The following is a 15,775-nucleotide window of genomic DNA, read 5'->3' on the forward strand; positions in this document are numbered from 1 at the left end:
AATCATTTATTAACGCTAATGTTTTTAGTGGATTGCTTAGGATTTTTCTATATACAAATATTTTTTGTCTGTCATTAGAGAGTTTAACTTCTTCCTTTCCCATATCGATGCACATTATTCCTTTTCTTTGATTGAATGCCTTGGCTAGAACCTCCAGTGGAAGGTGGAGTAGAAGCTATAAGAGTAAATATCCTTATCTTCTTCCTGATCTAAGGGAATGACCCTTAGATCATTTTTAACCCTCATTTTTTTCACCATTAAGTGTGATGTTCTCTGTGAGTTTTTAATAGATGTCCTTTGTCAGGTTAAAGGAGTTCCCTTCTATCCCTAGTTTATTGAGTATTTTTATTGTAAGCAGGTGTTGTGTTTAGTCAAATGCTGCTTCTGTCTCTATTGAAAGAATCACGCAGTTTTGTCTTTTATTCTATAATATGTTGAATTACATTGATTTGTTTTCAGATATTAAACCAACTTTGTATTTCTGGGATAAATTCCACTTGATTGTGGTGTATATGTTGCATAATTTGGTTTTTAGTGTTTTGTTAGTATTTTTACATGTATATTCGTGATACACGTCACTTTGTCTTTTTTTTTTCTTGTTAACGTCTTTTCCGGTTTTGGTATTAGGGTAATACTGACCTCATTGAATGAGTAGGAAAGGGTTCTGTCCTATTTTATAGAAGAATTTGTGAAGAATTCGTTTTAATTCTTCTCTAAATGTTTGATCGAATTCACTGATGAAGCCCTCCAGAACTGATTCTTTTCTTTGTGCAAATTTTTTTAATGCATATTCGATCTTTTTGCTTGTTATGTTTTCTATTTCTTCTTGAGTCAGTTTTGGTAATTTGTGTCTTACAAGGAATCATCCATTTCATTATAGTTATCTAAATTGCTACCACAATGTTGTTCATAGTGTTCCCTTATAATCCTTGTTATTTCTCTACGGTCCGTAGTTGTAACCCTTCTTTCATCCTGAATTAGTAATTTAGACTTGTCTCTTATGTTCCTGGTCAGTGTAGCTAAAGGTCTGTCAATTGTATTAATCTTTTTTTTTTTTTTAATTTTTGTTTTTTTTTTTTACTGTGGTCACATTGGTTTCTAACATTGTATAAATTTCAGGTGTACATCATTATACTTCTATTTCTGCATGGATTACATCATGTTCTCATGTTCACCACCCAAATACTAATTACAATCCATCACCACACACATGTGCCTAATTATCCCTTTCGACCTCCTCCCTCCCCCCTTCCCTCTGGTAACCACCAATCCAATCTCTGTCTCTGTGTGTTTGTTTGTTGTTTTTATCTTCTACTTATGAGTGACAGCATATCATATTTGACCTTCTCCCTCTGACTTATTTCACTTTGCATAATACCCTCAATGTCCATCCACGTTTTCACAAATGGCTGGATTTCATCATTTCTTATGGCTGAGTAGTATTCCAATCTTTAAAAAAAAATCAACTTTGCATTTTGTTCATATTCTATGTTGCTTCTCATATCTATATTTTCATCATTTTGCTCTGATCTTTATTAATTTCTCCTATCTCCCTTTTTAGGGTTCTTTGAGTTTGCTCTTCTTTCACTAATTTCCTTAGTGGAAGGTTAGGTTAATAATTTGAGATGCTTCTTTGTTTTTATTTATTTATTTATTTATTTAATTTTTTGTTTATTGCAGTAACATTGGTTTATAACATTGTAAAAATTTCAGGTGTACTTTTAAATATAATCATTTCCTATAAGTTGCATTCTGGGCACTACTTTAGCTGAATTCCATAAGTTTGACTATGTTGTGTTTTGAGCAATATTGTAGTATTTCCTAATTCCCCTCATGATTTCTTCTTTGATTATTGGTTATTTATAATTGATTGTTTAATTTCCATATATTTTTAATTTCCCAAATTCTGTTGTCGATTTTTTATTTAATTCTATTGTGATAAGAGAACATACTTTGTATTTTTTAAAATTGTGTTAACTTATTGAAGCTTATCCTATGGCCTATCATATGCTCTATTTCTGGATCATGTTCCATAAGCACTTGAGACGAATGCATATTGTGCTGGTTTGGGTTGGAATGTTCCATAGATATCTGTTGCTTTATGGTTTTGTTTTAGTAGTCTATATCTGTGTTGAGTTTTTGCCCAGTTATTCTATTATTGAAAGTTGTATACTTAAGTTTCCAAATATTATTGTTGAATTTTATATTTCCCCCTTCAACTCTGCATTTTGTATTTTGTGTAATTTTCAGGCTCTGTTCTTAATGCATATGTGTTTATAATTTTATATCTTCCTGATAGACATCCCAGCTCTCTTATCATTGCTGTTTGAATGGCATATCCTTTCAATACTTTTACTTTTATTTGTATCTTTGAAAATGTAGTCTTTTCTGTGAACAATATACATTTAATTCTTCTTTTCTTTTTCTTACGTTTGGCAGTCTATGATGTTTGCTTGGATTGTATAATCTACTCTTTTTTTCTGTGGGAGATCCTTCAAATCAACTGAACAGCTAATTTAGTCTTTTAAGGGCTCCATAGCATACTATGGTATGCATGTACCATAATTTATTCCTTTATATGTGAGTATTTAGTTTGTTTACAGTTTTCTTTTATTTTGTATTTTGTTTTGCCCTACCACTATGAGCAATGCTACATGAATTATCCTTATTCATGGGTCCCTGCATCTTGGGAATTTAATCCCTGTGAGAAAGGTCACCAAGAGTAGGGCTGATGTGTCAAAGGATGTATGTAGTTCAATTTTGATAGATGTTATCCATTGCTTTATAAGAAGGCTATAGCTTTTCACATCTCCAAGTTAAAACTGAAAGTACTATTTTTCTCTCATATTTACCAGCCATTGGTTTTATGGTTTTATACTTCCCTTTAATTTTAGCCAGTCAATGGGTATAAAAGTATATCTCACTGTGATTTTAACTTTCATTTCCATTAAACATCATTTAATGTTTACTGGCCTCTGGCATTTGCTTTTCTCTAAATTGACAACTTACACCTTTTGCTCATTTTCTTGGTGGTTGTTTACCTTCTTGTCAATTTGTAAGAAGTTTTGGATATTAAAATATTCATGCTTTGTTCATTATCTGCAATAAAATTTTATCAAATGTTATTTGGTAATTGACTTTATTTGTGGAGTTTTTAGTATATGCAAAACTTTAATTTTAGCATATTCAAATATGCCTTCAGATTCTTATATAGTTTTTGAGTTTACAGTTTTAATTAAGAAGATATTTTTTGACTCCTATATTGTATACGTAGTTTTCTAGATTTGTTTGCATTTAACTTTTTAATTCATCTAGAATGTATTTTTAGATATGGTATAGGATAAACTATGGCTTAAGATGGGTGTCTACTTTTATTTTCTTTCAGATAAATAGGTAGTTGTGCCAGCACCATTTATTAAATATTAAAGTCTCACATATAATTGGGATATATTTATGAGTTGTCTGTTTTGTGTACTCATTAATCTATTTGTCTATTCATAAACTAACCCCATACTGACTTGATTACAGTGGCTTTATGGCATAATGATATCTAACAAGGCAAATCTCCACTTCCTTTTCTTTCTCATACTTCTTTTGCATATTTTCTCTCAGGCTCTTATTCTCACATATAAATCTTGTGATCATTTTCTCAATCTCCCCACCCTCAAATGGGGGACTCTACTTGGCATGGCATTAAAATTTAATAGTAATCTAGGGTAATTAACAAGTTTGTAATAGGAAGTCTTTCTATCCAAGAATAACATATACTTTTTGGTTTAGACTGATTTTACTTCTTTAATAAGAGTACTGCAGTTTGCTTTATATAAATTTACTGCGTTTCTTGTTTTATTCTTAAGTACTTTAAATTTTTCAGTATTGAAAATGAATTTTTTCATATCAAATGAGAAAAACGTCAATTTTTATACACAGCTACTGTATCCAGCCACCATACCATATTCTGTTAATAATTGTCTTAGTTTTACTAGAGTCTAATAGGTTTTCTAGTATAAAATATATCATAAGCTCGAAGACATAGTTTTATTTCTTCTTTCTGAATTTTTGTAGCTATTTTCTTTTCTTTTCTTGTGTTTTTGCATTCATGAAAACTTCCCTGACCATGTTAAATAATGAAAGGAATAGCAGGCAATTTTAACTGAAAAGTTTCTTTTCATTTAGAATAATGTTTATTACCAATTTCTAGTTGTTGATATTGCCATTGTTGTTGTGTCTAGTCTTTATCATATTTAAATAGTTTTACTTGGTTCCCATTTTTTGAGTTGTTATTAGGAATTGTGGTTGAATTTTATCAAAAGCCTTCTCAGCATTTATTATTATGACAAAGCAGGTTTTCTCTTTCAGTTTGTTGATATAGTGGATAATGTTTACACATTTCACTGATTTTGAACATTAGTTTACTGGAAAACAACTCCGCATCATCATCACATGTTATTCTTTTGATACATTGCTGGAATCTATTGACTAATATTTAGAATTTCTGCATTCATGTTTACAAGAGCAGTTGTTTTAGTTTTGTTGAATAGATTGATTACCACAGAAGAAACCTGAAAGATGATTAAAGGATTACAATTGAAAAACTCATCAGGAACTTATGAACTCACAGTTGCATTTTATCTAATGTTTAAATAACAGATAATTGCATAGATAATTGAATTCTAATCTAGGGGTTTTTAAACTTTGGTATGAATAAGAATCACCTAGGAAACTTGGTGAAAAAAGACACCCAGACCCTGCTGTGCTTCAACAAGTCTAGGTCTCGGGATTCTTTACTAGCTTTTCAGGTGATTCTGACACTACCAAAACCTGAGGACCACTGTTCTAAACTATTTAGAAAGCTCTCAATTCATTTTACAAAGCCAAAAAAACTTTAATACCAAAATCTGATAGAGCTAGGACATTTTTATCTTTTTTAAAACATAAATCAGATTGTATCAATCCCCTGCTTAAAACTTTAAAATAGTTTCCTATTTTTCTGTCTCTCTTTTTTTATTGAGGTATAATTGACATACAACATTAAATTAGTTTCAGGTGTAAAACATAGTGATTTGGTATTTGTATATATTGAAAATGATCACCACAATAAGTCGAGTTAACATCCATCACCACACGTAGTTACAGAAATTTTTTTCCTGTGGTGAGAACTTTTAAGATCAACTCTCTTAGCAACTTTCAAATATGCAATACAGTGTTATTAACTATAGTCAACATGTCGTACATTACATCTCCATGACTTATTAATTTTATAACTGGAAGTTTGTATCTTTTGGCTCTCATCACCCATTTTGCCCACCATTCCCCACCTCTGGCAACCACCAGTCTTTTCATCTGTTCTCTCTATGTATGAGTTGTTTTTTTTTTTAAATACCACGTATAAGTGAGATCATACAGTATTTGCCTTTCTCTCTCTGACTTATTTCGCTAGCATAATCCCTTCAGGGTCCATCCATGTAGTCACAAATAGCAATATTTTATTCTTTTTTATGACCAAATAATATTCCATTGTATATATATATACACATATATATATATACATTATACCACATTTTCTATATCCATTCATTCGTTGATGGACACTTAGGTTGTTTCCATATGTTGGCTATTGTGAATAATGCTGCAATGAACACGGGGGTGCATGTATTTTCTTGATTTAGTGTTTTTGTATTCTTTGGTTAAATACCCAGAAGTGAAGTAGCTAGATCTTATGGTAGTTCTATTCTCAGTTTTTTGAAGAACCTCCATACTGTTTTCCATAGTGGGTGTACCACTTTGCATTCCCACCAACAGTGCACAAGAGTTCCCTTTTCTCCACATTCTTGCCAGCATTTGTTATCTGTTGTCTTTTTGATAGTAGCCATTCTAACAGATGAGAGGTGATATCTCGTTGTGGTTTTGATTTGTGTACCCTTTAAGTGATTTTTCCATTAATTTTTAATGTCATTATTTAGACGTTGGCACGTATCTCTGCCATTTTGATTTTTCTATGTTTCATGACTATTTTTCTATGTTTCATAACTATTTGTTCCTCTTCTATTATCTCCTTTTGTCATAAGTGGATATTTTCTATTTCTTCAATGTTTTTTAAATTTACCTTTTTATTAGAAGTAATTGTATGCTCCTATGCAGTTGTAAGAATATATAGAAGTCCTTGTTTGTGATAGCTCTATTGTGCCCAGGACTTAGAATTTTGTGGGTACCGGTGGCAAAAACTTTTATTCTAAAGTTTTTACTCTCAAATCTCTGAAACCATCTTGTTCTTTCACCCAATCCTGAAGGATCTATGACTTTGCTCTTTCCTAGTTTTAACACACTTATAACAACTAATCACCCAGTAATTTCTTTGATGACCTTTCTGTTCTATCTACTGTCTAAAAGTTATGTCCTTGGTGTTCTTTCTTACTTGCACATTGTTGAGTTCCAAAATTGATTTGAAACATGTACCATAGCTTTGTTTTCTCAAATGTTGACAAAGAGTGCTTAAAATATTGATTATTCATCTTAATTCATTTCTATGTGTTTTTGGATTTGTGTTGTTTATGTATGTGTATCATCAATAATGTTGTTATTTTTATAGGATAAAGTATGAATAAAATATATATTAAAACAAAAAAGGAAGATATAGATATTCTATGTATCCTAAGTGATTTTTTTCAAATTTATAACATCTTACAATACCATAGTACAATGTTGCATCTAGGTTATTGACATTGGTAGTCAAGATACAGAGTACAGAATAATTGCATCACAAGGATCTATTGTGTGGCCTTTTCATAGCCACATCCACTTCTCCCTCACCCCTCTTTCCCTGATCTCTGGAAACCACTAGTCTGTTCTCCATTTCTATACTTTTTCTCATTTCCAAAATGTTATATAAATGGAATCATTCAATATGTAACATTTTGGATTGTCTTTTTTCATACGGCCATTCTGGAAGTTCTCCCAGCCTTAACTACTTAACAAACTTGAAGTCAATCCACCTTCTCTTTGTGCCAACTTCTCTGACTTTCAGAGAAACTGATGTAGCCAATATGAGTATTTCAAGATTTTTGAGGTGAATTATATTGCTATACTCATTTATCATTCAAATTTCTTAAATTTGCCAAATCATTTACCACTTATCTATTCCTCAGTTTCCAGATTTTGTCTTTGCTTTTTGCTTTTGTTTTATTTATTTTTCTTGTGAGCCTTTATCTTTCTATTGATAACTTTCATAAATTTTTAGTGAGGTTTCAAGAATGCATGGCTTTGAATGAGTATATTCAATCTATAATCATTATTCATCCCATTTAAATTTTATAGTTTAAAGCTAACATTTTTTTCAACAACTATTATTAATTATTTCATAGTAACACTATATCTTATTTGTAGTGTATTTTTTATTGCAGTACCATTGGTTTATAACATATTAATTTCAGGTGTACATCATAATATTTCAACTTCTGTGTAGATTACATCATGTTCACCACCCAAAGACTACAATCCATCGCCATACACATGTGCCTAATCATCCCTTTCACCCTTCTCCCTCCCCTCTTCCCCTTTCATCACCACCAATACAATCTCTGTCACTATGTGTTTGTTTGTTGTTGTCTTTATCATCTATTTGTGAGTGACAGCATACAATATTTGACTTTCTCCCTCTGACATATTTTGCCTAGCATAATACCTTCAAGGTCCATCCATGCTGTCAAAAATGGCCAGATTTTATCCTTTTCTATGGGTGAGTAGTATTCCATTGTATATGTATATACCACATCTTCTTTATCCTTTCATTCCTTGATGGGCACCGAGTTTGCTTCCGAGTCTGGGCTATTGTGAATAATGCTGCAATGAACATAAGGGTGCATGTATCTTTATGCATTCATGTTTTCCCATGGATAAATACCCAGCAGTGGAATAGCTGAATCATATGGTAGTTCTATTCTTAATTATTTGAGGACTCTCCATACTGTTTTCCATAGTGGCTGCACCAGTTTGCACTCCCACCAGCAGTGTATGAGAGTTCCCTTCTCTCCACATCCTCTCCAACACTTGTTGTTTCCTGTCTTGTTAATTATAGCCATTCTGATGGGCGTGAGGTGATATCTCATTGTAGTTTTGATTTGTATTTCCCTAGTAATTAGTGATGATGAACATCTTTGCATGTGCCTGTTGGCCATCTATATATCTTCTTTGGAGAAATATCCATTCAGAAGTTTTGCACATTTCTTTATTTGGGTTTTTAATTTTTTTTTGTGTTGAGACGTATGAGTTCTTTATATATTTTGGAGATTAACCCCTTATCAGATATATGGTTTGCAAATATCTTTTCCCAATTGGTAGGTTATCTTTTCGTTTTGTTGATGGTTTCCTTTGCTGTGCAAAAGCTTTTAAGTTTGATGTAGTCCCATTTCTTTATTTTTTCTATTGTTTCTCTTGCCTGGTCAGACATGGTACTTGAGAATATGCTGCTAAGACTGATATTAAAGAGCGTACCATATGTGTTTTCTTCTAGAAGTTTCATGACTTAAATTCCAGTCTTTAATCCATTTTGAGTTAATTATTGTGTATGGCGTAAGATAATGGTCTACTTTCATTTTTTTGCATGTGGCTGTCCAGTTTTCCCAACACCATTTATAGAATAGACTTTCCTTTCTCCATTGTATGTTTTCAGCTCCGTTGTCAAAAATTAACTGTCCATAGATGTAGGGGTTTATTTCTGGGCTCTTGGTTTTGTTCCATTGATCTGTGTGTCTGTTTTTGTGCCAGTACCATGCTGTTTTGATTACTATAGCTTTGTAGTATATTTTGAAGTCAAGGAATGTGATACCTCCAGCTTTCTTTTTTTTTCTCAGGATTCCTTTGGCTATTCAGATCTTTTGTTATTCCATATAAATTTTAGGAAACTTTGTTCTATTTCTGTGAAAAATGTCATTGGAAGTTTGATAGGGATTGTACTGAATCTATAGATTGCTTTGGGAAATGTGGAGATTTTAACTATGTTAATTCTTCCAATCCAAGAGCATGGAATATCTTTCCATTTCTTTGTGTCTTCTGCAATTTCTTTCAGCAATGTTTTATAGTTTTCAGTGTACAGATCTTTCACCTCTTGGTTAAGTTTATTCCTAGGTATTTTATTCTTTCTGTTGAATTGTAAATGTGATTGTATTCTTACTTTCTCTTTCTACTTCGTTGTTAGTGTATAGAAACGCAATTGATTTTTCTATGTTGATTTTGTATCCTGCAACTTTACCATATTCGTTTATAATTTCTAAAAGTTTGTTGGTGGATTCTTTAGGGTTTTCTAAATATAAAATCATGTCATCTGCAAATAGTGACAGTTTCACTTCTTCCTTTCCCATTTGGATCCCTTTTATTTCTTTTTCTTGCCTGATTGCTCTGGCTTGGACTTCCAATACTATGTTAAATAAGAGTGGCAACAGTGGGCATCCTTGTCTAGTTTCTGTTCTTAAAGGGATGGTATAGCCTTCAGTTTTTCTCCATTGAGAATGATATTAGCTGTGAGTTTGTCATAGATGACCTTCATTATGTTGAGTTACTTTCCTTCTATACCCATTTTATTCAGAGTTATTATCATTAATGGATGCTGTTTCTTGTCAAATGCTTTCTCTGCATCTATTGAGATGATCATGTGATTTTTATTCTTTATTTTGTCAATGTGGTATATCACGTTGATTGATTTGCAGATGCTGAACCATCTCTGCATCCTTGAAATAAATCTCATTTGATCATGATGTACGGCCTTTTTAATGTGTGCTTGTATTCGATTTGCTAGTATTTTGTCGGAGATTTTTCCATCGATGTTCATCATTAATATTGACCTGTAATTTTCTTTTTTTGTCTTGTCCTTGTCTGGTTTTGGTATCAGGGTAATGTTGGCTTCATAGAATGAGTTAGGACACTTCCCCTCCTCTTCAATTTTCTGGATGAGTTTGAGAAGGGTACGTTATTAGATCTTCTTCGAATATTTGGTAGAATTCACCAGGGAAGCCGTCTGGTCCTGGACTTTTATTTTTTGGGAGGTTTTTGATTACTGTTTTGATCTCTTTACTGTTGATTGGTCTATTCAAATTCTCTATTTATTCTTGATTCAGTTTTGGAAGGTTGTATGATTCTAAGAATTTATCCATTTCTTCTAGATTATCCAATTTGTTGGCATATAGCTTTTCATAGTGTTCTCTTATGGTCTTTTGTATTTCTGAGGTGTCCATTGTAATTTCTCCTCTTTCATTTCTGATTTTATTTATTTGAGCCTTCTCTATTTTTTTCTTGGGGAGTCTAGTTAAAGGTTTGTCAGTTTTGTTTATCTTTTCAAAGAACCAGCTCTTAGTTTCATTGATTTTTTTCTGTTGTTTTTTTAGTCTCTAGTTTATTTATTTCTGCTCTGATTTTTATTATTTTCTTCCTTTTACTGATTTTGGTCTTTGTTTGTTCTTCTTTTTCTGTTTCCTTTAGGGGCATTGTTAGATTGTTTATTTGAGATTTTTCTTGGTTTTTGAGGTAGGCCTGTATTGCTATAAACTTCCCTCTCAGAACCACTTTTGCTGTATCTCATAAATTTGGGCATGTCATATTTTCATTTTCATTTGTCTCCCGATATTTTTTGATTTCTCCTTTGATTTCTTCATTGACCCAGTTGTTGTTCAGTGGTATTTTGTTTAATCTCCACATATTTGTGGCTTTTCTGAGTTTCTTCCTGTAGTTGAGTCCTAGATTCATACTGTTGTGGTCTGAAAAGATGCTTGGTATTATTTCAGTCTTCTTAAATTTACCGAGACTAGTTTTGTGGCCTAATATGTCATCTATGTTGGAGAATGTTCCATGTGTATTCAAAAAGAATATGTACTCTGGGCCGGCCCCGTGGCTTAGTGGTTAAGTGCGCGCACTCCGCTCCTGGCGGCCCGGGTTCAGATCCCAGGCGTGCACCGACGCACCGCTTGTCTGGCCATGCTGAGGCCGCGTCCCACATACAGCAACTAGAAGGATGTGCAGCTATGACATACAACAGTCTACTGGGGATTTGGGGGAAAAAAGTAAAAAATAAAATAAAAAAATAAAAAAAGAATGTATATTCTGTTGCTTTTGGATGGAGTGTCCTGTATATATCTACTAAGTCCATCTGTTGTAATGTGCCATGTAAGGCCAATGTTTCTTTATTGATCTTCTGCTTGGATGATCTATCCATTGGTGTGAGTGGAGTGTTCAAGTCCCCTACTATTATCGCATTGCTGTCTATTTCTCCTTTTATGTCTGTTAATAATTGCTTTATATATTTAGGTGCTCCTATGTTGGGTGCATAGATATTTACAAGTGTTATATCCTCTTGTTGTATTGTTCCCTTGATCCTTATGTAGTGCCCTTCTTTGTCTCTTGTTACAGATTTTGTTTTAAGTCTATTTTGTCTGATACAAGTATTTCTACCCCAGCTTTCTTTTCATTGCCGTTTGCATGGAATATCCTTTTCCATCCTTTCACTTTCAGTTTGTGAGTGTCTTTATGTCTGAAGTGTGTCTCTTGCATGCAGCATACATATGAGTCTTATTTTTTTATTGGCCACCCTATGCCTTTTGATTGGAGCATTTAGTCTATTGACATTTAAAGTAGCTATTGACAAGAACGTATTCATTGCCATTTTGGTGCTTTTTTTCTGTGTGCTTTAGTAGTTCTTCTCTGTTCCTTTCTTATTCTCTTGCTCTCTTCCCCCATGGTTTGATGGCTTTCTTTAGTATTATGTTTAGGTTCCTTTCTCTTAATTTTTTGTATATTTATTATAGATTTCCAGTTTGTGATTACCATGAGGTTCATATATAATAACCTACGTATGTAGCAATCTGTATTACATTGATGGTCTTTTTAGTTTGACCTCTTGCTAAAAGATCTACTCTTTTACTCCCCTCCTACCACATTTTATGTTTTTGATATCATATCTAACCTCTTTGTTTGTGCATGTGTATCCGTTACCCTTCTAACATTGAAATAGATAATTTTAGTACTTTTGTCTTTTGACCTTCATATTAGCTTCACAGGTGGTTGATCTGCTACCTTTACTGTATATTTACCTTTACTAGTAATTTTGGGTTTTTTTTTCTTCTTTTTGGTAATTTTCTTATTCCTCTTTGTGGTCTTCTCTTTTCCACCTAAATAAGTCTCTTTAGCATTTCTTGTAAGGCTGGTTTCTTGGTGATAAACTCCTTTAGTTTTTGTTTGTCTGGGAAACTTTATCTGTCCTTCCATTCTGAATGATAGCCTTGCCAGGTAGAGTATTCTCAGCTGTATGTCTTTTCCTTGCAGCACTTTAAATATATCATGCCACTCCCTTCTAGCCTGTAAGGTTTCTGCTGAGTGTAGTGTCCTTTTTTAAATTGAGATATAATTGCCATATAACATTGTATTAGTTTCAGGTGTACAACATGATGATTTGATACTTGTATATATTGCAAAATGATCACCACAATATGTCTAGTTAACGTACATCACCATACATAGTTACAAATTTTTTTCTTGTGATAAGAACTTTTAAGATCTACTCTCTTAGCGACTTTCAAATACGCAATGCAGTATTTTTAACTGTACTCACCCCGCTGCACATTACATCCCCAGGACTTATTTATTTTATAACTGGAAGTTTGTACCTTTTGACCATCTTCATTCAGTTCACCCACTCCCCACCTCCTGCCTCTGGCAACCACCAATCTGTTCTCTGTATTTATGAGCTTGCTTTTTTGCTTTGTTTTATTTTTTGTTGTTAGATCCCACATATAAGTGAGATCCTATGGTATTTGTCTTTCTCTCTCTGACTTATTTCACTTATCATAATGCTTTCAAGGTCCATTCATGTTGTCAGTAACAGCAAGATTTCCTTCTTTTTAATGGCTGTATAATACTCCACCATATATATTATATAATATTATATATTATATAATTATTGATATATAACTCACTATAGAGTGTATATATATAATTTATATATGTATAAATAGCTAGGGTTGTATATATATAAATTATGTATATATATAATCACATTTTCTTTATCCATTCATCCATTGATGGACACTTAGGTTGTTTCCATGTCTGGCTATTATAAATAATGCTGCAATGAACATGGGGGTGCAGATACCTTTTCGAGTTAGTGTTTTTGTTTCCTTCAGATATATTCCCAGAAGTAGAATTGCTGGATCATATGGTAGTTCTATTTTTAATTTTTTGAGGAACCTCCATACTGTTTTCTATAGTGGCTGCACCAATTTACATTCCCACCAACAGTGCACAAGTGTTCCCTTTTCGCCACATCTTCACCAACACTTGTTATTTCTTGACTTTATGATAATAGCCATTCTAAGAGGTGTAAGGTGATATCTCATTGTGGTTTTGATTTGCATTTTTCAGATGATTAGTGATGTTGTGCACCTTTTCATATACCTCTTGGCCACCTGTATGTCTTCTTTGGAAAGATGTTTATTCAGATCCTCTGCCCATTTTTAATTGAGTTGTTTGCTTTTTCTGCCATTGTGTCATATAAGTTCTTTATATATTTTGCATATTAACCCCATTTCAGAGCTGTGATTTGCAAATATTTTCTCCCATTAGGTAGGTTGCCTTTCATTTTGTTGGTGGTTTCCTCTGCTGTGTAGAAGCTTTTTAGTGTGAGGTAGTCCTGCTTGCTTAATTTTGCTTGTGTTGCCTTTGTTTTTGTTGTCAAATCCAAAAAATCATCACCACTTGATATGAAGGAGCTTACTACTTATGTTTGCTTCTAGGAGTTTTGTGGTTTCAGGTTTTATATTCAAGCCTTTAATCCAAATTAAACCTTCTAATCCAAAATTTGAGTTAATTTTTGTGTGTGGTGTAAGATAGTGGTCTGGTTTTATTCTTTTTCATGTGGCTGTCTAGTTTTCCCAGCATCATTTATTGAAACGACTGTGCTTTCTCCATTGTATTTTCTTGGCTCCTTTGTTGTAAATTAGTTGACCTTATGCATGGGTTTATTTTGGACCTCTCCATTCTGTTTCATTGATCTGTGTGTCTGTTTTTATGACAATACCATACTGTTTTGATTACTATAGTTATGTAATATAGTTTGAAATCAGGGAGCATGACACCTCCAGCCTTGTTGTTTCTCAAATTTGCTTTGGCTATTCGAGGTCTTTCGTGATTCCACACAAATTTTAGGGCTATTTGTTCTATTTCTATGAAAAATACGGTTGGAATTTTGATAGAGATTGCACTGAATCTGTAGATTGCTGTTAAATTTTAATAATATTAATTCTTCTAATCCAAGAGCATGGAATATCTTCCATTCATTTGTGTCTTCCTTAGCTTCTGTCATCAATGTCTTATAGTTTTCAGTGTACACGTCTTTCACCCCCTTGGTTAAATTTATTCCTAGGTATTTTATTCTTTTTAATGCAATTGTAAATGGGACTGTTTTCTTAACTTCTCTTTCTGATAGTTTGTTACTAGTACATAGAAATGCAACAGATTTTTGCATATTCGTTTTGTGTCCTGCAACTTTACTGAATTTTTTTATTAGTTCTAACAATTTTTGAGTGGAGTCTTTCGAGTATTCTATATATAATATCTTGTCTTTTGCAAGTAGTGACAGTTTTACTTCTCCTTTCCAATTTGGATGCCTTTTGTTTCTTTTTCTTCCCTACTTGCTCTGGCTAGGACTTTCAATACTATATTGAATAAAAATGGTGAGAGTGAGCATTCTTGACTTGTTCCTGATCTTAGAGGAAAAACTTTCATCTTTTCACCATTGAATATGATGTCGGCTGTGGGCTTGTCATATATAGCCTTTATTATGTTGAGATACATTCCCTCTATACCCACTTGGTTGAGTTTTTATTATGAAAGGACATCGAATTTTGTCAAATGCTTTTTCTACATCTATTGAGATGATGATATGATTTTTTTTCTTTATATTGTTAATGTGATATATCACATTGACTGATTTGTCGATGTTGGACCGTTCTCGCATCCCTAGAATAAAGTCCACTTGATCATGGTGTATGATCCTTTTAATGTGCTATTGAATTCAGTTTGCCCATATTTTCTTGAGGATTTTTGCACCTATATTCATCATTAGATATTAGATATTAATTTTCTTTTCTTGCAGTGTTCTTGGCTTTGGTATCAGGTATTATGTCTGGCCTCATAAAATGAGTTTGGAAATGTTCCGTCCTCTTCTACTTTTGGAAGAGTTTGTAGTGTCTTTTTGGAATTTTTTATGTTTTTCCATTTTCCACACTGGATATATATATTCTTTCTATAATAATAAATAATTTTTTAAAACTAATAAATTGGTAATTTAAACAATTTCTTACCTCATTATATCAAATTTTAAGCAGGATAACAATCATTAAATATTAAGCAATATATATTTAGATCTAAAAGACAATTATCTTTTTCAGTATAATCATATGGGTTCTGACACAACTGTTGTCATTCAAAAAATTTTCCAGTTGATTGGACTGACCAATGCTGTAAGTGTTTGCTTTTTAGTACCTTTGCATTTGTTTGTGTTACTTAAATAATTTTTATACTTTCTTTTATGACACTGCTTGAATACACATGTTATGTGAAATAGAGAAAATCATATAACCATTTTAGATTTCAGTTTTCTAACTGTTTAATAGGAATAATAATAATGGTATATACCTATTTAGGTTATTGTACAGATTAGATTAAATAAAACACTTGACATGGCGCTTGCTTAAGTATAAGCATTTCAAAATGTTAACTATTACTTGTTTTATTA

General features: G+C 32.5%; 1 protein-coding gene across 1 annotated transcript in view; it reads left to right on the plus strand.

Annotated features, from left to right (window-relative positions):
• ADAM2 (ADAM metallopeptidase domain 2) overlaps positions 1-15,775 on the plus strand; it is a 141,110-nt gene that overhangs the window by 43,329 nt on the left and 82,006 nt on the right. Inside the window, exon 8 of the mRNA XM_058525401.1 lies at positions 15,429-15,500. Within this exon, the coding sequence (XP_058381384.1) occupies positions 15,429-15,500 (72 nt within the window). The remainder of the gene's footprint in view (positions 1-15,428; positions 15,501-15,775) is intronic.

The sequence above is a fragment of the Diceros bicornis genome, chromosome 29 (genome assembly GCF_020826845.1).
Source record: "Diceros bicornis minor isolate mBicDic1 chromosome 29, mDicBic1.mat.cur, whole genome shotgun sequence".
In the NCBI taxonomy this organism is placed as follows: domain Eukaryota; kingdom Metazoa; phylum Chordata; class Mammalia; order Perissodactyla; family Rhinocerotidae; genus Diceros; species Diceros bicornis.